The sequence below is a fragment of the Gekko japonicus genome, unplaced genomic scaffold, assembly GCF_001447785.1.
Source record: "Gekko japonicus isolate JY-2015 unplaced genomic scaffold, Gekko_japonicus_V1.1 scaffold3, whole genome shotgun sequence".
Taxonomy (NCBI): Eukaryota; Metazoa; Chordata; class Lepidosauria; order Squamata; family Gekkonidae; genus Gekko; species Gekko japonicus.
The window spans coordinates 234,472-260,743 of NW_015170887.1; the positions used below are offsets into that span (position 1 = coordinate 234,472).

A 26,272-nucleotide genomic window follows, 5' to 3' on the forward strand; every position below is an offset into this window, starting at 1 on the left:
GGCTATTTTTCTGTGTACAATCTAGTAATCTTGAGGTAAAGCTTGTTTTGCAGGGTGTTCCAGCATTTCTTTGTCCTTTGGTACTGTGGAGTTTTTTTCTTTATACGTTCAGCCATCTCTGCTGCTCTGAGCATCACAATTAGTTGCTAGAGACAGCCCTAGTATTGTTCTACTTCTGAATTCTTTTGAGAAAATGTACAAGTTTCAGAGCGAAACCTTGCTTTTTGCCTCGTAATTTGGTAGAATAGGATTTGGAAGAAAGGTGCAGGGATTGGTTACTAATAAAGTAAGCAGTCCCCAAGGGAATGAAAATGGAGAATCTCTCACTTTTTCTGAGGCATTTGATTAAATGCCAGCTGATTGTATCAGAACATGTTTAGTCTTTTCCAGTTCCTGGACTTGAAAAAGGTTCCTTGTAATCTCTTTCCCCAGCCATCCTTGACTTCCCATTGTGTAACACAGATACAGGGGCTGCGGTGTGCCAAGCAATTAAAAAAAACCCAACAATTTCTTGTCAGACTACATTCATGGTGGTCTATGAAGAAGGAAGGAGGTACATTTTAAAAGATGATAAATCTCTTTTAAAAGGTTTGTGGCCATGTAGTGTTGTGGCTTAATTAGATTTTATAAGGCTAGGTATGTTTCAGAGGAATGATTATTGTGTCTTAAATTATGATCGGGAATTTATTTATTAGGTTTTTATCAAGCCCCATTCTCCAAGGAACTCAGGGCATGTACACGGTTCCCTCCATTTTATCTCTGTAATAATCATGTGAGGTGAATTAGGTTGAGAGATTGTGACTAGCTCAAGGTCCTTAGTAAGCTTCATGGCAAAGTGAGGATGTGAATCTGGGGGTTAAATCCTAACTAGCATTTCCATAGATGCAAGGACTGCTACTCATGGAACTTGATTTTCTTGCCTTTCTCCTCCTGCAGTAGCATAGAATTCCCTCAAAATCCAGGGGACCACAAGGAATGGATTTTATGGTGGGAATTTTGGGTTCCTGTGGGAGGGGAATTAAGAAAGTCATATTCCATAAATGTTAGTCCTTGAACCCACTAGTTTGTATCCAAGCCAGGATCTCCTTGGTTGTATTTGGACTAACCACTATACCACCACTGGCTCATGGGAATACAAGAGAAAGAGTGAATATAATAATAGTGCTGCTTTGGGGACAGGGGATTCCCTCCCACCATATAATAATTTAGGATAGTGAGGGTCAGAGAAAAGATGGGACATTAATATTTCTCTGGGTTGACTGTACACTAGTTAATAATTGGCAAGGACTTTGTCACATGTATCTTCCATGGAAAGCTTGCATGCCAATGTGGTGGCCCCTCAAAGATATATGGGGCTGGCAAGAAAACCTTTCATTTAATCTGGTTTACCTATGTGGTCAGTTTATGGATTTGTCTTAAGTACTACCTGTGAAACCTGAATTCTAGTACTGAATGTGGCTGCCTGACTTCCCCTATATGCTTACAAATTCATTTTTTAAAAGAAATGTTAGGTGTTGTAAGGCATTGACTTCAATTGTGCAGTTACTGGTTCTCATATTAAAATGAGCATTAAGGTGGCTTCTCTTCAGAGATACAAAAGGGCTGACTTTACACATTGCTGTTTTTGTTCAAACATTGACAGTAGACTTCCAGATTAAACAGCAGTAAAGTCCTGACCTGGATGGCCCAGGCTAGCCTAAGCCCAGTATTGTCAGATCTCGGAAGCTAAACAGGGTTGACCCTGGTTAGTATTTGGTTAGGAGACCACCATGGAATTCCAGGGTAATTGTGCAGAGGAAGGCAGTGGCAAACCACATCTGTTAGTCTCTTGCCCTGAAAACCCTATAGGGTCACCATAAGTCAGCTATAGGGTCACCATAAGTCAGCTGCATGTTGATTGCAGTTTCAACACACTCAAAGTCTTCTGCTTATTATAGTCAGTTATGATTGGGGTGGGGTGAGGGTGAGATGCAGATTTACAATAATGACAGGATGAAAGCAGGAGACATCTGACCATCCCAGTTCCTTGCCCAAGGTTTGGCATCAAGGCTGTTCTTTGCTGCGTCTCCTTTCCTGTGAGAATGAAGGCCTGCTAAAAGAATACGTTGTAAAGGGCAAAGTACACTGTTCCTGTCTACGTTCTTCACAGGTCTGCTGGAATGTGTTCCGTCAGCTTCCTGTTCATCTTATCATTCCCTTGGTCACTGACTTGCTGATTGTTTTAGGAGAATATAATAGTCTTTCCTGCTGGAGAAAACAAAAATGTTAGGCGCTTGCTGTCATGTCTCTGAGTTGGGCATGCTTGCTCTTCCTAAGTTCTTAACATTTCTCCTACATTTTTACCTCTCTTCTGTAATTTCTTGCTCTCCATTCTACAACTTGTGACACCATGTTAAATAAGCTGTGTGATACTTTCTCTGTCTTAGCACTTTTGAGGAAGAGTGAGGCCACATCAGCTTTGGATTCCTCACCAATGTGATCAGAGTATTCAGTAATATCCTAACTGTCCCAGCCAAACAACAGAGAGATGGAATGTGACTGCAGTTACACCACGCACCATTTGGAGTGGAGGAGAAGTGCCCCTATTTCCTCTGGAGGAACTTGACTCGCAGTTGTGAGATCACACATCCCTTTGTGCTATGGGCTCAGGCTGTCACTGTGTGATCAGATGCCACCACATGCGAGTGGGTTGTTTTTTGCCGTTTGTTCCCCATGCGCACCTTCACACTGAGAGTTCCCCATGGAGTATGTGATTATGCGCATACTGATAAGCGGGGGAATAAAAATGGCACTGAGTTGGGATGGAATGATCAGACCATCCCGATGGCTTGATGCAGGGAAAAGGGTTAACGCATGTCCACTGGCGTGTCCAGGCTTGATTTAGGCCTCTCCACAGCTGTTTGTAGTTTTAAGGAACCCAGACTCGGGGTGTATCTCTCTCTGTGTGTGTAGATGCTGATGTCAGATCTCCCATGTCATGTCTGGTTTGATCCTTAGAAGTGTGGGTGATGATTTGAGAATAGTCAAGTCCCATCCTTCTAGTCAGAGAAATAATTGAAATGGTGCTTGCCTTCAAATAAATATAGCTGAAATCTTAAAGGCTAACTGTGATGCAAATGACTTTGGATTAAATTTAGTGTGTTAAAATGAAATGTCAGTGTTCTGATCTCTCTCTCTTGCGTTGTCTCCCCTTGACCTCATTTCCCTCTCTCTTTCCTTTCGCCCTCTTCTCAGTTTTCATGTTTTTCTTGCTAGTGCAGAACCCAAATAACTTCTTTTGACAAAAATTTGGACACTTGAAAAAAATCTCCCACTTGTCATAATCTTTCATGGGGGCACTTGAAGAATGTTGAAATGTTTGTACCTCCACTCACCCTTTAAAAATATTGTCTGCAACGCAGTCCATTCCTCCTGTCCCAAAAAGTGTTTCTCCAAGAAAGGCAGAGGGGTCACAAAACCTCTGCCAGTCACACTGCTGAAGGAGACAGTGATGCACAATACAACCCCCACCTGAAGGCTGGCAACCCTAGGCTACTGTGTTCTCAGTGCTTAACTAATATTCTCTGTTGCCTCTAGGTGGGGGAAATAGGTTGCAAATGTGGTCTGGGTCAAGAACAACTCAGCAGCTGTGAGTGCTTTTTGACCCTGACATGATGACTTGGGTGAGGTATCTCTTAGTCACCTGATGTGATTGGCATCTCAACTGCTACTTATCAACACAGTATATAAAAGGGAGATGTTTGTTCTGCAATAAAAGTGCTGGGTTAAATTGGATGGCTTTGGTGGGTGGAACATTAGGGAGTGTCCAGTTAATTTATGTCATCTCATATAGAAAATTGTGTGAAGACATGGGACAGTTAGTGCCATACTCTGCCTCCAAGATGTTTTAGTTCGTGAAAATTTGTACCTTTTTTTGTAGTTTTTGACAAGTTACAAAGATTTCAGATAATTAGTCCTGGGCAAAAAGAAAAAGAAAAAAGGATACAGTGTGTCATTATCTTGACTCTGTGTCTTCATTTAGTTTTTATTCAGGTTTGTCCCATAAATAAACCAAGTACACAATTGCAGGAAGAGGAATGGTTTGTGTTTGTTTGTATTTATGTAGAAAAACATCCGAAGTCTTATATCAAGATGGGAAGTAACAAAACCAAAATAAGACAATAATACCTGTCGAAGGTACCACCCACCTCTGAGAAGGTTTCAAATGCCAGTTCTGCTCCAAACTCACTGGCTGACCAGAGCCAAGCAACAGGCTTTTAGATACATCTGTGACTTCTGTGCTGGAAGGGCCTGGCTATTTAGGCAGGCACTTTGGCCCTGTAATTCAGAGCATGCTATGATTTCGCTGTCTTGTCCTCTGTCTTCCAGGCTTGAACACAGGCTGCTTCTATGCTCTTTCAACTCTTTTAAACCGCATGGTGATGCTACATTATCCAGTAAGTCACTCCGTTCAAAAGTCTGGTACTGACTATCCATTCTGTAGCACTGATGTGAAGCCTTTCGAAATATTTGCCCTTGCAGAATGATACACTTCTGCGATGTGCTGCTCTGGCAACTCCCAATAGGGAAAAGAAGAAAGAATTAAAGTGGGCATCTAAGAATGTTTGCACAGTTGAGGCTTAAAACTGCCTTTGACCTTTTCCTACTGTATGTGTCTGATTTTTCTCAGAAGTAATTGATTATTTTTCAAAATGACAAATCAAATCTGACAAAAACACTAGTAAGAAAATGTTACCATTAATTAAATGAAAAAGGGTGAAAGTCTGAAGTGGACAAGAGGCATTTGTAAAATGAATTAGTATTTTCTTCTGGGGGCCAGGTCATACTTCCCATCTCCATCCCATGGTTCAAAGCCCAGCCTTGAGACACAGGAACCCAAACTGTACACAAAATTAAAATGAGGCCTCAGCATAAATCTATACAAGGAACAAGGGTACTACACTATTGTTCATTTTATTTTTCAGTTCTTTTCCTAATAAACTCCGGCAAAGTTTGCCTTTTTTACTGCTACTGCATAGACTGAATTAACATTTTCATCGAGCTATCCACTACAACCTCAAGATCTCTTTCACTCTCAGCCAGCTCAGACCTCACCAGCATATACTTAAAAGTTATGATTTTTTGTTCTATGGGGCATAATCACCTTACACTTTGAACTTCATTTGCCATGTTGTTGCCCACTCACCCAGTTCAGACACATCCTCTTATAGCTCTTCCCAATCCACCTTCTTTTTCACCGTCTTGAGGAATTTGGAATCATCTGCAAACTTGTCCACTTCACTAAGGGAAAGTGTGCCACTGAGATGATCCATAGCAACCCTATGAAGTTTCACCTCATGGCATTTTCAAGGCAAGAGATGAGCAGTGGTTTGTCGTTGCCTCCCTCTGCATAGTGGCCCCAGTCTTCCTGGGTGGTTTCCTGTTCAAGTAACGACCCTGTATCTGTGCTCTGACAATATCAGACAAGTCGGGGATATTATGGCTGCTCCAGCCACTGCACTGCTCACCCCAATTCCAAATAGTTTGTGAACAAATTAAATAGTGCAGGTTCCAATACTGATCCCTGTGGGACACCCCCCCCCACTAGCTCCCCTCCATTATGAGAACCGTCCGGTGCTAGAAATTGGACCTTTCAATGAAGAGGAAGTTCTCTTGCAGATGAAGCTTAGTTATTCTCTCTCTCTTTCTTTGTGTTACTTCAGGGACAAGAGCTGAATGCTGGCAGAATTGGTCTGACTCTTGTAGTAGCGGGCATGGTTGGAGCTTTGATTTCAGGCATCTGGTTGGACAGAACAAAAACATACAAGTAAGTCCTTCGTACTACCTCCTCCCTTCTCTGCCTTTGGTTTGGAGAAGGGGTAGGCCCATGAGCATAGCAATATGGGGGGGGGGGATTCAGGTATGTACCAAATCTGGTTATCTAGCCAACAAGGGTTGAAAATGGTGTGTGAAGGTGTGGAAGAGCCTCTCCGCCCTGCCCTGCTTTTCCAATCATAATTAGGCCTGTCTGTGCTTTTTACTTACAAATTGCTATGAGGGTTTGCAGCTGCAGTATGACTGCAAGTCCCTGTGGTGAACTTGTGAAAGAAGTGACATCTAGTTTGGCTCTTAGCAGGGAAGACTGGCAGGCAGAGATAGGAGTGTTCAACCGCTTCTCTGAACGCATAAGTCAGACCTTTGGTCTGTTGCAGTCAGTACTAAGAACAAGGAGACGGGAAGATCATATGGGGCAACTACTTAAATTCCCAGGCTTGCTTTGAGGAAATAAGCAGTTGGGCTCTGAAACTAGACATGAATCCAGAAAGAGGTGAGAAGATTGGGGGAGGGGCACTTGCAGGTGAGAAACAGGGGAAGGTCCTAGTCTCCCTCAAGCAACTGCAGCCCCAGAAGCTGCTCTCTGAAAAAGAAAAAAAGTATCCTTTAAAATGAGCACAGCATTAGTGTTCACATAACACATTGAACAATACAAAAATTACATAAATAGGATCCTACTTACAATAAGATCCACACTTCTGTACAGACCACAGTCACTGATCACTTATTCAAGCAAGTTTGTAAAACCAATTTTGTGCAGTGCAGCCCTATTACCTGCACAGAAAAACCCTCTTGTATAGTTCAATTTTGTATAGAGTTGCCATCCCCCTGGTGGGGCCAGGGGATCCCCTGATTTCGGGGCCCCCAATCTGGGGGAAGCCCACCCCCAAGCAGCCACGTCTTTAGGGTTGCCAGTCCCCCTCATTAATCCGGTGGGGGGATTTGGGGGGTGTTCCAGGATGGGTGGGGATGCCCCAAATCCCTTCTGTTCCCCTGCTCCTGGGGGCTCCGATCCGCCCCCGGCCAGCTGGCCAGTGGGGTAAACCCCACCCCCAAGCCCCACCCCCAAGCCATGGCCACCCACAACCACTCCTCTCCCCCTCTCTTAAAAAAATTAAAGGGCTTCACCTGATCGGCGAGGAGCACATGGCCCACCTACCAGCTGGAGGGCCCTTTAAATCTTTTAGCAGGGAGGGAAAGGGGTGGCCGCAGGTGGCTGTGGCTTGGGGACAGGGCTTTCCTCACCGGCCACATGGCCGGGGGCAGATTGGAGCCCCCAGGAGTGGGGGAACCACCACCTGGACCTGAGGGTTGGCAACCCTAAGCATCCTGCAGGGACACTGCTGAAACAATGATGTCACTGAACGCTAGAGCATTGTCACGTGATGCCCTAGCTTGATGATGTCACTACCGGTGATGTCATTGTGGCAGAAGAGTCCCAGCGAGGAGCCAGGAGCCCTCCCCACCATAGGAGTGGTGAGACCTGGCAACCCTAGTGGTTTGTGGGAAGCCAGGTGAGTAAGAGCTTCCCTGACCTCGGGCAGGCCATTCTGTGAGGCTGGAGCCACAGGGAGCCACAGAAAGCATATGTACAGGCCAGGCAGTTATTGATTTTGCCCATTTCCAGGTTGACACTTACAGAAGCCCCTGCTGACTTGAGTGAATTTGTCGAATTTGTCGTGGCAGAACATAGGGAGAGAGGCGGTCTTACAAATAAGAGGGGCCAAGGTAACAGCAGCAGCAGAAAAGAGCAAGAGTCCAGTAGCACCTTAAAGGCTAACAAAATGTGTGGCAGGGTATGCGCTTTTGTGACTCACAAAAGCGCATACTGTGCCACAAATTTTGTTAGTCTTTAAGGTGCTACTGGACTCTTGCTCTTTTCTGCACATACATTCAAGGCACTGTTAACTTGCCATCCTTAGAGGGCAGCTGTGCTGCTGCATGGAAATCTGTGCCATATCTATCAGAAGCTGGTGATTTAAGATGTAATCATGCTAGCAAAGACTTTATCCATTGTATCAAGAGCTGTTTAAGAAAAGTCCAGGCGGCATCATCTTGTGTCCACAGGGAGTACCTCTAAAGAAATTGGCCTTGTCTAGTTATTTCTTGGCCTTTCAAATTTTGGTTTAGGATTTTGGGCCTAGTCAAGATACTAAAGTTTCCTCTCTGGGAAATTAATGTCATGATGTCTTGTAGTTTCAAGAGGGATAAGATGGAGTCAGGCTCTGTTTCTCACACGGGAGTAGTGGTAGTAGCAAGTGCTACTGTTTCTCACACGCGAGTAGTGGTAGTAGCAAGTGCAGGTTAAACTGCTGCAGGATGAAAGATGTCCATTTTTTGTGGAAGCCTTGAGGTGCCACGAAGTGCATGTGCCAAGAAAAAAATAATCTCAATACCTATTCTATCAGGCCTTTCTAGAGTCGTTACAGTGTTGGTGATGTATTCTCTCCCCCCCCCCTTTGTGGTTTTTAGGTATTTTTACAGTTTTGTTGATATTCTGAGTGCCTGAAAATATATTGGATGCAGCATAATTCTTCTGAATGTAATATGCCTGTTCCCTCTAAGCTGCAGAGCCTTGTGAGCAAAAATGCTACTTTGTGAGCTACTGGCATTAAAGTTGTGAGCAGACGATTTGACTACTGCATAAATTAGTTTGCTCTGGAGCCGCCCTTCCCGAGCTAAAACAAAAATCTGTGAGCTGGAGGCTAAAAACCTGTGAGCTACCTCACACTGACTCAGCTTAGAGGGAACACTGCTGGAGACTCTTACTATCACCTATTAAACGGTCTCTGCTCTGAGTTGTTAGCCTCATGCTTGCCATGTCTCAGTTTTCTGCTGTCTTTTCTTTGCTGGCCTCTGCCTTCTCAGTCACTAGTCAGCCATTTTTGTTGTTCAGTCGCACAGTCGAGTCCGACTCTTTGCGACCCCATGGACCAGATCCCGCCAGGCCTTCCGGTCTTCCGCCGTCCTCTGAAGTTTGCTCAACTTCATGTTCGTTGCATCTATGACACTGTCTAACCATCTCATCCTTTGCCGTCCCCATCTTCTTTGACCTTCAGTCTTTCCCAGCATCAGGGTCTTCTCCAGTGAGTGCTCCCTTCTCATTTGGTGGCCAAAGTATTTGAGCTCCAGTTTCATTATCTGGCCTTCCAGGGAACAGTCAGGGTTGATTTCTTTTAGGATTGACTGATTTGATCTTCTTGCAGTCCAAGGGACTCTCAAGAGTCTTCTCCAGCACCATAGTTCAAAAGCATCTATTCTTCGGCACTCGGCCTTCCTTATAGTCCAACTCTCGCAGCCAGCCATACATGACTACTGGGAATACCATTGCTTTGACCATGCGGACTTTTGTTGGCAGGGTGATGTCTCTACTTTTTATCATGCTGTTTAGGTTCGCCATCGCTTTCCTCCCAAGGAGCAGGCGTCTTTTAATTTCATGACTGCTGTCACAGTCTGCGGTGACCTGGGATCCCAGGAACATGAAGTCTGTCACTACTTCCATACAGAATTGCTTATTTCCCCCCTGCTGGGACAGTGCAACACAGGAGGCTAAATAGCTGTGGCTCTCATGGTCATGCAAGGAGATGAGGAGGACTCTGTTGCTAGTTTGGCAAGGGAGAGTCAGCTGCAGGGCACTGAATGAGGAACTTGGATGTATCATAAGGGGAAGTGAAATTTCAGAGGGTCCTCCTTTTGGCCTGCATGGCATGCACAGGGCATATAAGCAATCTCATGATCTACATGGTGGGGGAAGGCAGACACTTTTTGCTGACATGACAGAAGAGAGGCTGAGGAGGAATCCTCAGTTTGCTGCAGACAGTCAAGAGGAGGATGGAAGAAATTAATGAATGTGCACTATCACTGCTGAGGTCACATGGACACATGACGCTGCCTTATACTGAGTCAGGTTTCTGGTTTATCAATGTTGGTATTGTCTGCTCTAAATGGTAGTGGCTTTCCAGGGCCACGGGGATAGTGCTTTTACATCTCCAATACCAGATCCTTTTAAAAACTGGATTTTCCAGAGATTGCACCTGGAACCTTCTGTGTGCCAAGCAGATGTTCCACCACTGAGCCACTGCCCTTGCCCACTGGGGGACATATTTACAGGTCTTTTCCCAGCACATCTGGTTTGGGCCCTAGACAGGGGAAATCATTCACACTTTCAGTCTACCCCTGCCTCGCAGGGATGACATGAGAATAAAATGGAGGAACACACACTGGTATGTGCTCCATCGAGGAAACGTGCTGCTAACCAAAAGGGGAAGTGGAGGAAGACCCACCAAAGAGGTCTTTTCATAGAATAACACAGGTGATAATCCTCAGCCGCTACAGGAGCTTGAAGATCATGCATCCTTAAATGCTGAGCCAGCACTGCAGCTGTTCCCTGCCTTACCAAGCTGGCAACATAGTCATCCCATAGTACTAGATACTTTAGGGCACCTAATAAAGTTAATGAGCAATAGATTCAGGAAACACTGAAGGAAATATTATTTACTCAGTGTGTAATTGAACTGTGGAATTCACCGCCTGTGGTTGTAGTGATGGCCATGAGCATAGGCAGCTACTAGCCATGATGACTAAAGGGAACCTCCCTATTCAGTGAACTAACAGTGCTGGGAGGCAGCATCAGGGGTGAGCCTTGGCCTTCATGTCCCACTTGTTGACCCTTTAGAATAACTGGTTGGTCACTGTGTAAAACAGGGTGCTGGACTGGATGACCACTGGTCTGATCCAGCAGTGCTCTTAGGCTTGCTCTGTGGTCTGAGAAACTGGGAGATGAACAGTAAGTAGAATCCTAAGTAGAGTTATCTATATATCTAATAGCCAAGTGGCCCCGTCTATGCGGATATCTAAATCCGCGCTCCGGGGCCACCTGGGGGGCAGGGAGAGGTTTGTGCACACGTGGGGCGGTCCCCACGTGTGCACAAAAATCTTAAAAGTGTGAAAAATTTCCGAGGGTCCTTAAATTTGCCAAAATAAAAAAGAGCGTCCCCTGCGCATGCGCGCGGAACGCTCTTGGAACGGGGGTTGGAGTTTGCGGCCAGCAGGAGGGGCAGCGCGTTCTTTCCCTCGCCCCCAGCCCACCTTGCCTTTCTGCAGGGCCTCGCTCCTCTTCGCCGGCTTCCTCTCCTCTGTTGAGTCACCTCCCCCGCCCGGGCCGCAGTGTCCCCGGCCCTTCAGCGTCCTGATACGGCCGGCGGGCGGGAAAGGTGGGGGGGCCTGAGGCAGCAAGCACGCAATCTGTTCCCGGAGGAAGAGCCGCCGATGCCCCAGACTAGGCCGAGGAAGGGGGGGAGGACGACACGCATTCCCGGCCGCCACTGCCGCCGCCGCTACCGGCCTCCCCGGTTCAGCCCCGACCTCGCCGTGCAGTGCCCCCCCCGCGAGTATCGCGGGTCCCCCTTCTTGTATCCTTCTAAGTGTGGATGACACTATTCTTGGAGATTAAAGGCTGCTTTTATGGCAAGCACAGCCTGGCAACTTTTGAGTTAAGCAGAGTGCTTTCATGCTTTAGATGTTTAGATCAATTTTTTTTAAAAAATTATGATCTTTAGCCTGAGTGAGCTTGGAATTTAGGAGGAAAAAGGCAGAAGGGTTTGCTCACTGTGATAATAGTCTGTTGATCAGACCAAGGGTCCATTTAAATCCTACATTCTGTTTTTTACTGTGGCTTACCAGATGCCAGGGCAGCCCCCCAGGAAGCCAACAAGCAGAGCATGAACCAAATAGCTCTGCCTCTTTCCCCCTCGGCAACTGCTGCCTCTGAAATCAAGGAATATGTTAACTGGGGGGAAAGGGGGAGACTCTATCTTTCCCTCCCCCCCCCCTTTAGAAAGAGACACTCCAGGAGACACTCGTGAACAACTAAGGAAATATGGGGGGGGGGGGAAATTAGACTGTAAGATATGATGAATTCTCCAGGTAGGCTTTCTTGGCTTGTGAGAGATTGTGCTAGAATTGCCTGAAGAACGGTTAGCCTTTCTGGTGGCTGAATAGAACTGTGCTCTTCTCGCTCCCCCTCCCATCCCCAGACAGCATTTAGTGAATAGGGCATGTGTCTTCAGTTCGGCAGTACTTCCCTGTGGCGCTGTCTCTGGCTGACTTCAGGGAGGGCTTCCTTTTCCCATGGCTCATTGTGCAAAACTTTTAATTCTCTCAAGAGGAGCAGGCAGAGCATGCAAACAAGGAACAGGAGCATGCTATGACTGCTTGTGCTGCTGGAAAGGAGAGCTAGTCTGGTGCAGTGACTAGAGTGCTGAACTGTTATTCATGCACTGTATTTATACCCCACCTTTCTCCCCAATAGGGACCCAAAGTGGTTTATAATATAATTTTCCTCTTCTCCATTTTTATCCTCACAACAGCCCTGTGAGGTAGTTTAGGCTGAGAGTGACTGGCCCATGATCATCCAGTGAGGTTCCATATCATAGCAAGACAGGGTTGTATGTCTTCCTTGTGTTTGCAGGCAGGGTTCTGTTGAAATATCAGAATTTAGTATCTGTTGCCGTCTCTTCCCATTCTTGGTCCCCCCCCCCATAAAGGACCTCACTATAACAGTAATAATAAATATTAAACAAGTACTTACCGAGTGCCTGTAAAGTCCTCAGCTGTATCATGTTCCAAATACCCAGATGATAAACTAATCAGACTGTTACAAAACTGTTGCACAATTATATACATCAATAGATGTAACTTTTCCCTTCAAAAATCATGAAAATATTTGCAGCATTCAGAAAGATAAGCCTGATTAGCTCATCCATCTCTTGGTTTCTTTTCTTTATGTAAGTGGTTGGCTTACAGTATGTAAGAGTATCTTGAAATCATGAAAACTGTGTGGCTGCAGTCTCAAGAGCCCACATAATTCCTGTTGGCTACATTCTTCAGCTACACAGAGATATGTGCACTTATGTATATACCATCAAGTTGCAAGCAACTTATGGTAACCCCAGCAAGGGGCTTTCAGGACAAGTGGGAAGCAGCGGTGGTTTGCCATTGTCTTCCTCTGCAGAGTCTTCCTTAGGTGGGCTCCCATTCAAGTACTGACTCTGCTTTAGCTTCTAAAGTCTGACGAGATAGGGCTATATAATACCATGCCACCTTCATTCCTTCTGCACTGACTACCTCATCCCAGTTCACATGCTCTGCACCTTTCTATGTCCTGCACCATCTGACCCTTTACCAAATTCTTTGAAAACTCCAAACCTGCACTTTTATTATGACTACAGCCATTCCTAGGTCTGAGCAAATTCACTCAGTTCTGTTCCAATTATTATTATGTATTTCTATTAGGACTTGGGTCTTGCTTTGGTAGTCTCCCAGCAGTAAAGGAAAATGTAAAGAAGTAAACAATGGAAGAGAAAAGAGTTATTCCAGATATTTATAAATATATTATAGCTAAATAAAGGGCTTTACCAGTAGGAAAAATATTTATTTTTGATGCCTTTCCATAGAAGCACAACAGCTTTTGTTTGTGACACTGGAGAGAAAATTTTGAAAAAATAAGCACATGTATGTCAAAAGCATATTTTTTCAGCACAACAAAGAGCTTGTTTTGAAGGGACTTCTTCTTTTATTTGTTTTATGCCACAGGGGAAAAACCCTCAAAATTGCAGGTTAGTCTCTGAGCAGCTTCCTCACTGCTCTGCTCCTTGTTTCTTAGTTTGATGTTCACATTCTGTTTGGGAAGAACTGGCTTTGATTCTTGTGTGGAAGTACAAGGTATTTAATCCTAATGACACTTTGTTTTTTAAAGGCAGACAACGCTGTTGGTTTACGTCATGTCACTTGTGGGAATGGTGGTTTATACATTTACTCTGGACCTGGGCTTCATCTGGGTGGTCTTTGTGACTGCAGGTGCACTGGGGTAAGTTCAAGTTTCTTTTCTTGCCCGTGTTTAATTCTCCTTTCTTAGCAGGGAACTGCCCTCAGCGGACATTTTGCTGTGTTCCCTGACACTGAGATGGAAACCTCTCCACTGAAGTGAAAAAAGAAGGAGGCATCACGAGCAATGGATCCTTGGCATAGTGAGGGCTGTGAAACATCTGCAGCAGTCATGTTCCTGCTTAATCTCAACATCTTGCTTTGGAGAGAGTGAATGAAACACCCCTATGAAGCAGATGGGCTTTTGTTTTTGAGGCTTGAGCAAAACGGGGCACGGAACAGTACCATTTTTAAAAAACAGATCCCTGATCATTCTGGAATTGCCGCTAATGAGATGTGGTCTGACATAGCAGCTACTGATGGTTTCATTTGCTGATCTTGCCTGGCAGGTTTTTCATGACGGGTTACTTACCACTGGGCTTTGAATATGCTGCCGAGTTAACGTACCCAGAGTCAGAAGGGACGTCATCAGGCCTTCTTAATGTATCTGCGCAAGTGAGTGCTTGTTCAATAAATATAGAGAGGAGAATGTACCCACAGGAAATACAACTCAGTCTTTTGATCAACCCAGCACTCTCCCATAATGCATGTCACAATCAAATACTGGAATGTAGACTTAGGCCTGACTGCCTTTGACTCGTTTCCAAGAACAATCTTTAGGATGCTAGAGCTCCTTGGCTTTCTAATGGCAGCATCCAAAAGCCCCAACTCTGTGACCGAGAGACATATCAGTAAGTTGCCGTCTTCCTAGCAATGAGAAGGCATTTTGTCCTCTGCAATAACAAGAGTAATTAATGAAATTATGTTGCCTTGACGTGGATGGCCCAGGCTAGCCCGATCTCAACAGATCTTGGAAGCTAGGCAGGGTTGGCCTTGGTTAGTACTTGAATGGGAGACCACAAGGGTTGCTTGCCATACAGAGGCAGGCAATGGGAAATCACCTCTGAATGTCTCTTGCTTTGAAAACCCCATGGGGTCACCATAAATCGGCTGCAACTTGACAGCACTCCCCCCCCCCACATTATGTTATTTCATTGTATTCTTTTCACTTATAGTCCTCATTTCTCACTGGGATCCAAGTCAGATTACAAATATGATAACAAAATTCAGTCAGTCAGTGAGGGGATCACAAGATATAACAACATTTGAATCTCATGGCAAATATTCCCAGTAAGGCAGTTGGACTGAGATTGTAGAACAGGGAGAAAAAGGAGAACAACACATGTAAACGTATCTGATTAGGGCAACAGGACCATCATTGCAGAAAAGATTTTGTGATAAATGACCTCATGACTGCCCTGACCTGAGTAGCCCGGGCAAGCCCGATTTCGTCAGATCTCGGAAGCTAAACAGGGCCAACCCTGGCAAGTACTTGCAAGGGAGACCTCCAAGGAATACCAGGGCTCAGGATGCAGTGGCAGGTTATCAAGCCACCTCTCTGAAATGTCCAAACCCCACTAGGGGTTGCCAGAAGTCACCATGACTTCCAGGCTCACAAGCACATACACACATGCACACACACGCACACAAAAAATACCAAAAATAGCAAAAAATAAAATAAAATAAATGACCACCTGAGCTGAACTGTTATGCTGCTGCTTGAGTGCTACTAAATATCTGTAATGCTTTTATATGTACAAAGTGCTTTATAATTTTGACCTCTCTCATAAACAGTTCTCAGACAAAAATGTTTATAAAGGGGAACTTCCAGCTGCCAATGCAAGAACAGGCTATCTTAAACAGGTGAAGTATATTACAGTGCATTCCTACGCAGAGTTACTCCAGTCTAAGTCTGCTGAAGTCAGTGGGCTTAGACTGGAGAAACTCTGCATAGGATTGCACTGCTAGTAACCAGTGCTCCCTCTATGCTGTGGAGTCTGGTGAGCAAAAATTCTACTTTGTGAGCTACTGGCATTAAAGTTGTGAGCAAGCAATTTGGCTACTGCATAAATTAGTTAGCTCTGAAGCTGTCCTTTCTGAGCTAAGACAAAAATGTGTGAGCTGGAGGCTAAAAAACTGTGAGCTAGCTCACACTAACTCAGCTTAGAGGGAACACTGCTAGTAACTCAATATTTTGTCCCCAGCAATTTCCAGATTGAATGGTTTTGGAGCTGATTCCAACAGCCTAGGACCAATGTTCCCTCTAAGCTGTGGAGTCTTGTGAGCCAAAATTCTACTTTGTGAGCTACTGGCATTAAAGTTGTGAGCAAGCAATTTGGCTACTGCATACATCAGTTTGCTCTGGAGCCACCCTTCCTGAGCGGAGACAAAACTGTGTGAGCCGGAGGCTGAAAAACTGTGAGCTGGCTCACACTAACTCAGCTTAGAGGGAACACTGCCTAGGACACATCCAGCTACTGGCACTCTTGATGCTCCTTTTGACAAGATGAAATTTACTTCGACCATTCTAGGCAACAACCATTAATATTCCATCTCGTGGTGCAAAGCTAGACAATGCGGCCTTTGTATTAAGTGGTGACATGTAATATAGCTGGACAACAAAGGGGCTTAAGGTGGCTAAGTACTTCTCTGCTCAGTTTCTGCTAAGTCTACTTTTTCACTGTGTGCTAGATCTTTGGAATAATTTTCACCATCAGCCAAGGACAGATCATTGATCACTTTGGGACTCGAGCAGGAAACCTCTTCCTCTGTGGCTTTCTGTTCGTCGGCACTATTATAACTGGTAACTATACCCTCCAAAAGTTCTCCAAGCTTTCTCTGGGCTTCTTGATACAGTATTTATATTGGTGCTTCAGCTTAATGCATACTAGTTCTGGGATATCTGACTGAGGCCCTGGGGCCATATTTAATGCCTGATAGCTTTCCATCTGATCCACAATGTAGTCCCTGATTCTAAGGACTCCCCACCTCCATATTCCCACTACTGTACATTTCCATCATTTCCCAGGCAGAAACACAGGCAAAGGGCTTTTTAATCTCCTCTCCTGTCAAGTGAGCTGTGAGAGAGCCTTTGGCAGAAGCCTCTCTTCAGCAAGGACATCACTGACACATTTCTGTGCATAGACCAGGGAAATAGCGGTTGAGTGGCTGAAATTCATACATGAACACACATGAAGCTACCTGACACTGAATCAGACCATTGGTCCATCAAGGTCAGTATTGTCTACTCAGACTGGCAGCAGCTCTCCAGGGTCTCAGGCAGAAATTCTTTCACATCACCTACTACCTGGTCCTTTCAACTGGAGATGCCGGGGATTGAACCTGGGACCATCTGCAAGCCAAGCAGATGCTGAGCCACAGCCCCTAAAGGAAGATCTCTTTCAAAGCTTATCTTATTCTTCCCACTGGTTAAAGAAGGGTTAAACAGCCCTTGACTCATGTGAAAGGCAGAATCAATGTTGCTGTCCCATCATTCCTTTTTTTCAGTTGTAACATTCATTACTTGCCAATTATGGCTGTAGTGTCAGTCCCTCAAGACAAGTTACTTACACCTTTCTTCTTTCTGACTAACAGGTTGAGTGGTGTGTGCTTCCACTAATGGTCAGGACATACCTCTTGAGGTTAACAAACCTCCAATATTTTAAGAAGGGTATGCTGAAAGAAACCCACAATTTTAAGACGGGTCTGTTCTCCCCCCAATCTGCTTTCCTTGACAAATTTTATACAGTATTCTTTTATGTCCCCTCAATCAGATGTCACCTTGCAACAGCTAATTATGACCTACATGGTGAATTTCTTATTCTAATTTTTCTTCCTACTATGTTCTAGTGTTTATCAAAGCCGATCTCCGGAGACAAAATGCCAATCTGGATAGTGAACGGACTGTGAGTAAACAATGCACTTCTGCCAGTAGCTTAAGGCAGTTCACTCCACCTGTGATTCTTCTCTGTTTATGATGCATAATTGTGCCAGCATGAGGGATTTTTGCTGTTGGATCAGCTGTGCTAGGTATGGTAGGCTGTTAACAGGTTTGGGTGCTGCTAGATCTTCTCCTGCAGGAGGCAACAGAGCATGACACACAAAGAGGGTCTGTGAGGAGTGAGACACATTCAGGTAGCCATTTGCTGTTATGGTGCACACAGAGATCCCAAAGCACTGACCCAAAAATCTCTGTGAAAAGTAGGGAATTGCAGTTTAGTATCTTCAAAGAAAGGATATCTCTGGGGCAGACTCTTGTATGGGGCAACAAAGACGCTCTAGTAGCACAAGCAGAGCTTACACTCTGGCCTTCCTGCTTCCTAGATGGTCATTCATTTCATTGAAAAATTGATGCCCAGTGTAAATAATTGGAGATGCTGCATACCTAACCTCCCATTCAATTCACTGAAGTCACTCACTCCTATGGAAGGCGGGGGAAGCTGATTTTTGCTGATTTCTACTTTCTAGCTGCAGTTCCCTGCACTTTGATCCCTGTAATGATCCAGGGAATCTACCGGCCACAGGGGCACAATTTGGGGGGGGGGGGGGCAGAAGACCTCAACAGGAGGAGGAGCCTGGGGAATTGCCATTTATGTAGTGCAGCTCCAGCTGTACTGCGTAGGATACAAGCCCACATTTCCATGTTGTGCAGAATATGTATAAGGTCATATAGGGAAATATTTTTGGCTAATTCTACCACTGTCCCTTGTTTATTCCTATACAAAGAAATCTCTTAACGAGAAAGGGAAGAGTTGGTAGCTACCTGTGCAAGTACTTTTTCCCCATTGGCTGTGGGCTTTTTTTCCAGGACCTTTGCAGTGAACTCTGCTCAGTGATCCAGACTGAGTCAAAAGGCAAGGTGACTAGTGGCAGGCTTCAGTTAAAGTTGCTGTTGGCTATACTCTTTTGGAAGACAGCACCATCTGTTGCTAGCTGATTTCTCTGTGCTCCATTCTGGGGAAGCCAGCAGCTACCAGAGACCAGATCTGTTTCCACTTGCAGCCTGGGAAGAGGCTTTCCAAATAAAATATTTTGACAAAATTCTGGCATGCTTGTAATAATTGGTATAAAACATGCAAGGGAAACAAAGGCCACATAGTAGTCCTATGTCTGGGTGCTGAAGTGTGTATAAAGTTGATATTTCCCAGTTCTAGCCCTAGCCTTGTTTCAGTTAGATGTTCAATAACCTCCCCGAAGAGAGAATGCTCAGAATTGGGTGGGTTTAAAATATACATGAGGATGATTTGTTCTGATGGTATTTTTCAGACATATACTTGCCCTTCATCTTGTTGTTTACTGTAGTGTGGACTGTGTAGATTGGTCTGTGATGGCTGATGAGTGGGTGGTCCTGGTTTAGGGCAGGGGATTTGGCTAAAGGTCTTTAGGTCCCTTCTGGCTCTAGGATTCCATGTAAATCTATATATCTAATTCCGAAGATGCCCCCTGTGTGCGGATACCTAAATCCGTGCATCGGGGGCACCTGGGGGGGAGGGAGATGTTTGTGCACACTTGGTACGCTCCCCAGGTGTGCACAAAAATCTTAAAACCTGAAAAAAATATCGGGGGGATACTTAAAGGGGGGGTGGAGGAGACGGGGGAGGAACCGGTGGGATGGGGGGGAACTTACCTCCTCCTCCTGCTTCCTCCTCTGCCTCCTGTGTGGAGGTCCCCCCCCACGAGTATCGCGGGACCCGCCCCCTTGTTCCATCTAAAGGCCAAACTGGAAGTTCACTGTGCTCTCATCAATTTTTTAAAAAGTTAATTCTCAGGTGTGCAGAAGCCCAATTTGGATTGGGACTGCACTATGTGGGGTGGGGGTGGGGAATCCCTCCCTGCACTTTGTCATTTCTCTGAAATGACTCTGTGGAGCCAGTATTTGCCCCATTGAGAACACTTATTTGTACCTTTACCAGTACACACAAATTTCTCCAGTGAGGAAAGTCTTCTGAACACTGAACTCCCAGTGGACATCTGGTTTGGCCCTCAGGCACAGGTCTTGAGGAGAAGATCAAGTTAAAAAGTGGACTTTGTTCTTAGTAATAAAAAACATACTGGAATTTCTACTCTGCTTAATTTAACTTAATTTGCCACCCACAATTCTCCTCTGCTCATTTTGATGTCATATATATTCCAACAATACTTGTTGTCAACATTTTCTTTGATTTCAGTATTCAGTTTGATACTGATGCTTGATATTTGAGCATGGACATGCAAGTCATATTCACTGTTTGACAGCCAGCATTCAATTGTATCTACTAAATCCTGACTCTTTAATATCACTCATTGATTATATTAATGAAGAAGCCTCTTTGTAAACAGCCAATCAGAACAGAAGAGACAAAAAATTAAATGTTGAGGGCCAATTTAAGATGTTGGGTGTCGATTTTAAATTCGGAATCCGGATGTTGAAAATGGAAATGTCAGATTTGAACTTTAAAAAAACATTTCTTTTTATCTCTAACCTCTCTTCCTTCCTTGACTTAACTTTCTTTGTAATCACCCACGAAGGAGGCCACTCTTGCAAAACATGTTAATTATGAAGGGCAGAATAGTGAGAACTGTTCTGTTGCCTAAAATCTGAGATCAGGTTCAGACAAGAGAATTTCATCTGCTTGGGCAAAGGCTTTTTTTCTGTACTGGATGACAGCTATGTGATCCTCTCATGTAAAAGGCAAAGTAGAAATACTGCTTATGTCACCTGCTTCTTGGCTAAGGTTGCCAACTTCTTTTTCTGGCAAAATTCTTATGCCATTAATAGCTGCATGAAAAACAGAACTCTTGTACTGGAATTTTTGGGGATATCATAATGGGAAAGCATATCCTGCTGATTTGTTTGCCTCTTAAGCCTTTGTTATAAGCATAGGAAATCTCCTCCCCAATAGCAACCCGAACTTTGAGCTGAGGCACAGTGGGTAGGGAAATGAAAGATTCCATTTCACAGCCTAGACTAGTGTTTTTGAAAGCCTTTAACTGTAACTGAAAGAGTTACAAATGAGGTTGAGATTAAATATGCTTTTCATGCACATTTTCATATCCAGATAATAAATGCCTCTGCCTTTGCAGATTTTTAGGTGGAACATGCAGGAGAAGTTGGTGGAGAGCAGCAGTGGTGTGGGGGGAGGCACCTGCATTGGCGGCAGCAGTTCCCACATTATCCATTCCGGCTTTTCTTGCCTACCTACTGTGGGAGCAATGCAATATAGTGAGCTTCTTGCTTACTCTGAACTACCTTCTTGATTGGACTAATAGCACTGTGATGTCAGAAAATTCATTAGATGATGACTGATTGGCTGGGATCAAATAGTGTAATGTATTCAATAGCTGCCATTGAATGCATAACTGTATGTGAACAACATAATTGAAATGCTATGTTAAGCTTCGTCCTGGGCTAGGATCCAAATACATCCAATCACATTGCTAGGCCAGGAAGAACCTAACCAATCACTTCTCAGCAAGCTCCCTGAGTGGGAACGTCCGTGATTGGTCCTTATGTATGCAACCTTATTGGTTGGTAATTGTACAGTAGGTGTGGCTACATTAGCCAAGAGAGTTTAAAAGCAGGACAGCTGCAATGTAAAAGCTGTTCTGGCTATTCATGTTGATCTGTTTGGAATTGAGTTATGAGTTGCTGAATAAAGCTGATCTTTTGCTGAAATCACTCTAACTCTTTGTTAAGTAACCAACTTAACAAATAGTAAAAAAGAAACATAAAGTAGCAGCAGAGAGAGGCAGCAGCAACTACAAACATCTACAAACAAATGTGAAAAAGGTTATTTTTTGGGGGGGAGCTTTATGCACCTCTGAAATTGTTTGCATGCAAATGTTTGATGCAGTCTAATTTAGCATTGTGGTCTACTAAGTGTTGTAGAAGTTGGTTTCATCAGCTTTCCTGCCACCTCAGGAAAGTTAGACAATTGAAAACTCAATGCGGGAAGAAGCTTTCAGTTCTGCTAAGATTCACTACCTTCCTCCAACTGTGAATGACTTTTTCTTTGTGTTCTCTCCCTTTTCTGGAATTGACATGTGGCTGTTTTACAGAGACTCCAGGGCAATAACAATCAGATAATGAATTATGGTGTATGTACCTTACTCCCATCATTTCCCATCCCTCCTCAGTAATTTTCACACAAAGGTAGGATAATCACACTAACCTGCTTACGCAACATCTTCTTTGAGGCTTTACCAGTACCAAGCCAGTAGCTTTGGGGCTGCAGGGCTGATGTGAGGAGCAAGTAGTAAGGGTGGAATAAATGTTATGCAAAATTTGCCTCAGAACTTCAATAGGAATGATGAAAAAATGGATCTTGAAAGGTGCTGATACAGAAAAGAGAGGACCAGTGATGTGTGCACAAATTATGCATGCTGAAGCATTTCTTCTAGGAGAGATTTATTTTCCTGAGAGATTACTGTGGTGTCTTCCACTTTACTGTGAAGGGGAGAGACTGAATTTAATTATCCCTTCTCTCTGGCACATTGGTAGTGGACTTCAGAAAATTATTTACAGCCATGTAACAACTTAGGGATAAGCTTCACTGTTGATTCTTGGGACACCTCTAAACTTGGTCAAATGTACATGTGTCAAAATGTAGAGGTTAGAGAGGGAAGGGGGTGATTTCAGAAATTGTTTCTGGGCCAGCTAGTTTTTCTGCTTTTGTAGAATATGTCTGGGACTGAGTGTCAGCAAAAATGCTCTTGTCCTTCCTCTTAAATTAGGGGAAAAAATAAAAATACATGTTACCATGCATTAATAAAATGTAATAAATGAGGGGGTAAAAAAGAAGAAAAGCAAATACAAAACAAAACAAAAATTAAGAAGGGGAAAAAAATCCGCCACTGTCTTTTATCCTAACCTTCCCAGCAGGAAATGCAAGCGGGGTGTGAAACTAGATATAGTCAAAATCTGTAGGGAACGGGGCAAGTGCCTGGTGGAGAATGTTGTACTTTTACTGGATTTGCTCCTGATATAGAGCTTAAAACCTCCCCCTCCAGTCAAAGGGATTGTTGTCCTACAGCTCAAGCAGCTGCTGGGTTGGTGCTTCTTTAGGGTGTGGTTCCTGCAGCTGATAAAATATTCTGCTTATAAACAGCAATGTCACCCTTTTGTTTGTAGAAGTCCCTTTGGCTGCTGCTTGCTGCCTCTTGTTGAAGATGCTTTTGCTGTGTGTCTATTTCCACAAGCTTTATTTTCTTTTTGCCTCTTGTTCAAAGATGCGTCTGCACATGCATTGCTCAGTAGTCTGGAAAAAAAAAAAGAGTCCGTGGATCCCTAAGTTATGTTTCAAAGACCACACATTAGTTTCATTCATGACTTCAATAACAATGATTCCATATTTAGGCAGTAGCATCTCACTATGAAAAGTTGGGACTTCCTGTTATACCCGTTGGGGCTAAAAGGGTTGCTTGTTCAAAGCCCTCCAAAGACCAGCTGTCCTCCACCTTGGTGGGCCATCTCAGAAAAAGGGCACATGTTCTGAGCGCAACACCATGTACAAATTCTTAATTAGATTAATCTTGCATTAAAGTTGTAAACCTAGTTTATGTTTGTGAACAAACTTGTGGCTTGTATTTTTAAGCCAACAGTGTTCAAATCAGTGTTGGACTCTGGAGCCATGACTTCACAGCCCCAGAGCAAGGGGGACTGAATTAGGCATCTTATATAGACCAAACATACCATTTAATGAATCTTAAACAGTAGCTGATCAAAGGGTTAAGTAAGATGAAAAACCTTATGGAATGGCCATAGATTTTAATGTTCTATGTCAGAAAGTGTCACAGTTAAACAGTAGCAAAGCTCTGCAAACTGGCTTTTGGGATTCATGTTTATGTCTCTTCCAATTAGAGTTATGCAGATTCTCAAGGCACTTAACTTGGTAAACCATCATTTGATTTCAGTGGTGGTTCCCAGGTGTAGGTCCTTCCTTCAGGGACTGCAGTTTGTTGTACTGCATGCAGAAATTCAACAGACTACAGCTTTCCCTGTTCCTGTATCTCCATATTTAAAATATTGAATTTTCAACAAAACATTGAATGTTTACCTGCCATATAACTGTGAAAAGCACAGGAGCTTTGATAGGTAAAAAAGCGCCACAACCCTACTTAAGTTTTACATCTTCCCAAGGCCAAAGCTGACCATAGGAGTAAAACTGCTAGGGTTTTTTTTTGCCATGATCAGTTTGTACAAGTGGGGCTAACTAGGGATATTTGCCATGCCTGTACTAGAAGAAGAGAAGAAGAGATTGGATTTATACCCCGCTCTTCACTACCCGAAGGAGTCTCAGAGTGGCTTACAATCTCCTTTCCCTTCCCCTCCCCACAACAGTCAACCTGTGAGCAGTGTTCCCTCTAAGCTGAGTTAGTGTGAGCCAGCTCACAGTTTTTTAGCCTCCGGCTCACACATTTTTGTCTTGGCTCAGGAAGGAGGGCTCCAGAGCAAACTGATTCATGCAGTTGCCAAATCGCTCGCTCACAACTTTAAGACCGGTAGCTCACAAAGTAGAATTTTTGCTCACAAGACTCCACAGCTTAGAGGGAACATTGCCTGTGAGGTAGGTGGGGCTGAGAGAGCTCTCTCTCGAACTGCCCTTGAGAGAACAGCTCTGAAAGAACTTATGACTGACCCAAGGTCACACCAGCAGCTGCATGTGGAAGAGTGGGGAATCAAACCCAGTTCTCCCAGATTAGAGTCCGTGCTATTAACCACTACACCAAACTGGCTCTAGAAAGACCGTGAGGGGCTCTTTTATACAGAAACTTCCCATTGTACAAAAATAGCTTCTGTCCATTAACTTCATAAAACAAGTGATGCCCCATATAGGGAATCCTTATACATACATATAACTTAATGTTTGCAGCCACAAGGCTGAAATGTACAGTGGGTAATTGGCACAGAATGCGGCTACAGCTGCCCACTGAGGCCCGATGCTGGTGGGTGGGGGCCAATTTGCCCCTGCGGAAGCAGGAAGCCCACATGGATACAAGGCATTGCGATGCAGAGCATCTTGATGCTGTGGTGCTGGCCTTATAGGCCAGGTGCCACCCACATCCTGGGACACCGTGTGTTGCGCTTGGAGTTGGTGGAGCTCTGAATGTGGAAGAGCTGTCACTAGGCTGGGGCCTACAGGCGCAGGAGGCCTAGTGGTGGCGGCAGTCCAGCTGGTAATCTGGTGGTGGCGGTTGTCATAGTGTTTTAATCATAGCAGTGTGGTGGCCCTCTGTCTGTGTGGTTCTCAGGTATTGGAAAGATCAGCTTTGAGGCCTAGTTACGTGTGGTGCATCACACACCCTCTTTTTTCATGCCTTCCACGGTTGGCGGTTTTTTCTGCTCATGGGCTTTCAGGATGGCCCCCCCAAAAGGACAAGGGGCTTCAAAGGGGAAGCAGCCAGCCCCCAAATAAACTAGCAAAAGGGTAGCCTCGGTGGTGCTGAGGCTGCAGTGTACACCGCGGTGGCTTCTGATGGTCGTGGGGCAGGTCGCAGCAGTGAGCAACAGGAGGACCAAGCAGATGAAATGCAACAAGTCATCCCTTACACGGTGCACCCTGGGCGGGAGGTAAGGCAAGGCAAGATCACACAGGTTGGCCATCTTGGCCATGGGGATCCGGGGGGCAGTCTTCTTCTGGTGCCTTTTCACAATCTGCCTTGTACGAACCACATAATACACAAGCCACCATGCTCCCGCCAATTTGGCTGTGGGGTATGGGTCAAGCCGCACCACAGCAGGGGTGAGGGTCTCCAACAACTATGCTGCAACAACAGCAATTCAATGGCTGGCCTGGATGGGGTTATATGTGCCCCTAGGCCACTTCATACAACATGGTGCCAGCTACAGATGCCTTTTGGAGATGCAGTGATGCCACTGGGTGAGCATCTTACCACATCCACTAGGGATAAGATTCTGAGGGTCGAATATGTGGGACCTGGGCAAACTGGTACCCTGGATTTTTTATCTACACAGGTGTAGTGGCCCAGGCACAACCATGGAGGTTTTTGTCCTTGTTGCAGTACATGGATATAATCTATAAGGGGTTTATGGACTTTTCATGGTCTGCATGGATGCAGTACAATGAGTTCTTCTGCATGTGTGCTGCTATGAACCCCTTGTTGATGTGGGACCAAATACACCCACAGCTGTGGATGCAGTTTGTCTTCTGCTAAACCCATGTCTGGGAAACATTCTGACAGTGGACATGTAGTCCAGAGGCAGTCAGGGTCGGGGGTGTTCTGCCCTCAAGCAGGGCAGGCTTTGCAAAAACGCCATATTTGTTGGGAGTACTCCTCCCAGGGTGCTTATAACAAGAAGGTGTGTAATTTTCTCCACGAATGCCCTTTATACTCTGGCTTTCATGACTTTCCAACTTGCCCAAAGGCCAAGGGAAAATCAGGATGAAGGTTTCTTCCTCACAGCAGCCTTCCTTCTGGTCCTGTTCCCTGGAAAGAAGAACAGCTTCTTCTCTTGCACCAGTTCTTTTATCCCCAGACCTCTTTTTCCCTATTGGCCAAAATCAGCACCAAAACTTCCCAAAGCCTTCTGGGGTTTGTAGGCCCAGCCTCCCCTACTGCTAGCCAGGCTCCCTGGGCCTACTACTACTACTACTACTACTACTACTACTACTACTACACTACTACTACTACTACTACTGGACCCAGATCATGACAGTTCCAAAGAAGGCCCCAGGTGAATATCGCCTCATCCACC

General features: G+C 44.8%; 1 protein-coding gene across 1 annotated transcript in view; it reads left to right on the top strand.

Moving 5' to 3' along the window:
- The window catches only part of FLVCR2 (feline leukemia virus subgroup C cellular receptor family member 2), a 59,775-nt gene that overhangs the window by 24,246 nt on the left and 9,257 nt on the right, over nucleotides 1-26,272 (top strand). Inside the window, exons 4-9 of the mRNA XM_015418364.1 lie at nucleotides 4,369-4,436; nucleotides 5,703-5,806; nucleotides 13,571-13,681; nucleotides 14,088-14,193; nucleotides 16,270-16,381; nucleotides 17,428-17,483. Coding sequence (XP_015273850.1) covers nucleotides 4,369-4,436; nucleotides 5,703-5,806; nucleotides 13,571-13,681; nucleotides 14,088-14,193; nucleotides 16,270-16,381; nucleotides 17,428-17,483 — 557 coding nt within the window. The remainder of the gene's footprint in view (nucleotides 1-4,368; nucleotides 4,437-5,702; nucleotides 5,807-13,570; nucleotides 13,682-14,087; nucleotides 14,194-16,269; nucleotides 16,382-17,427; nucleotides 17,484-26,272) is intronic.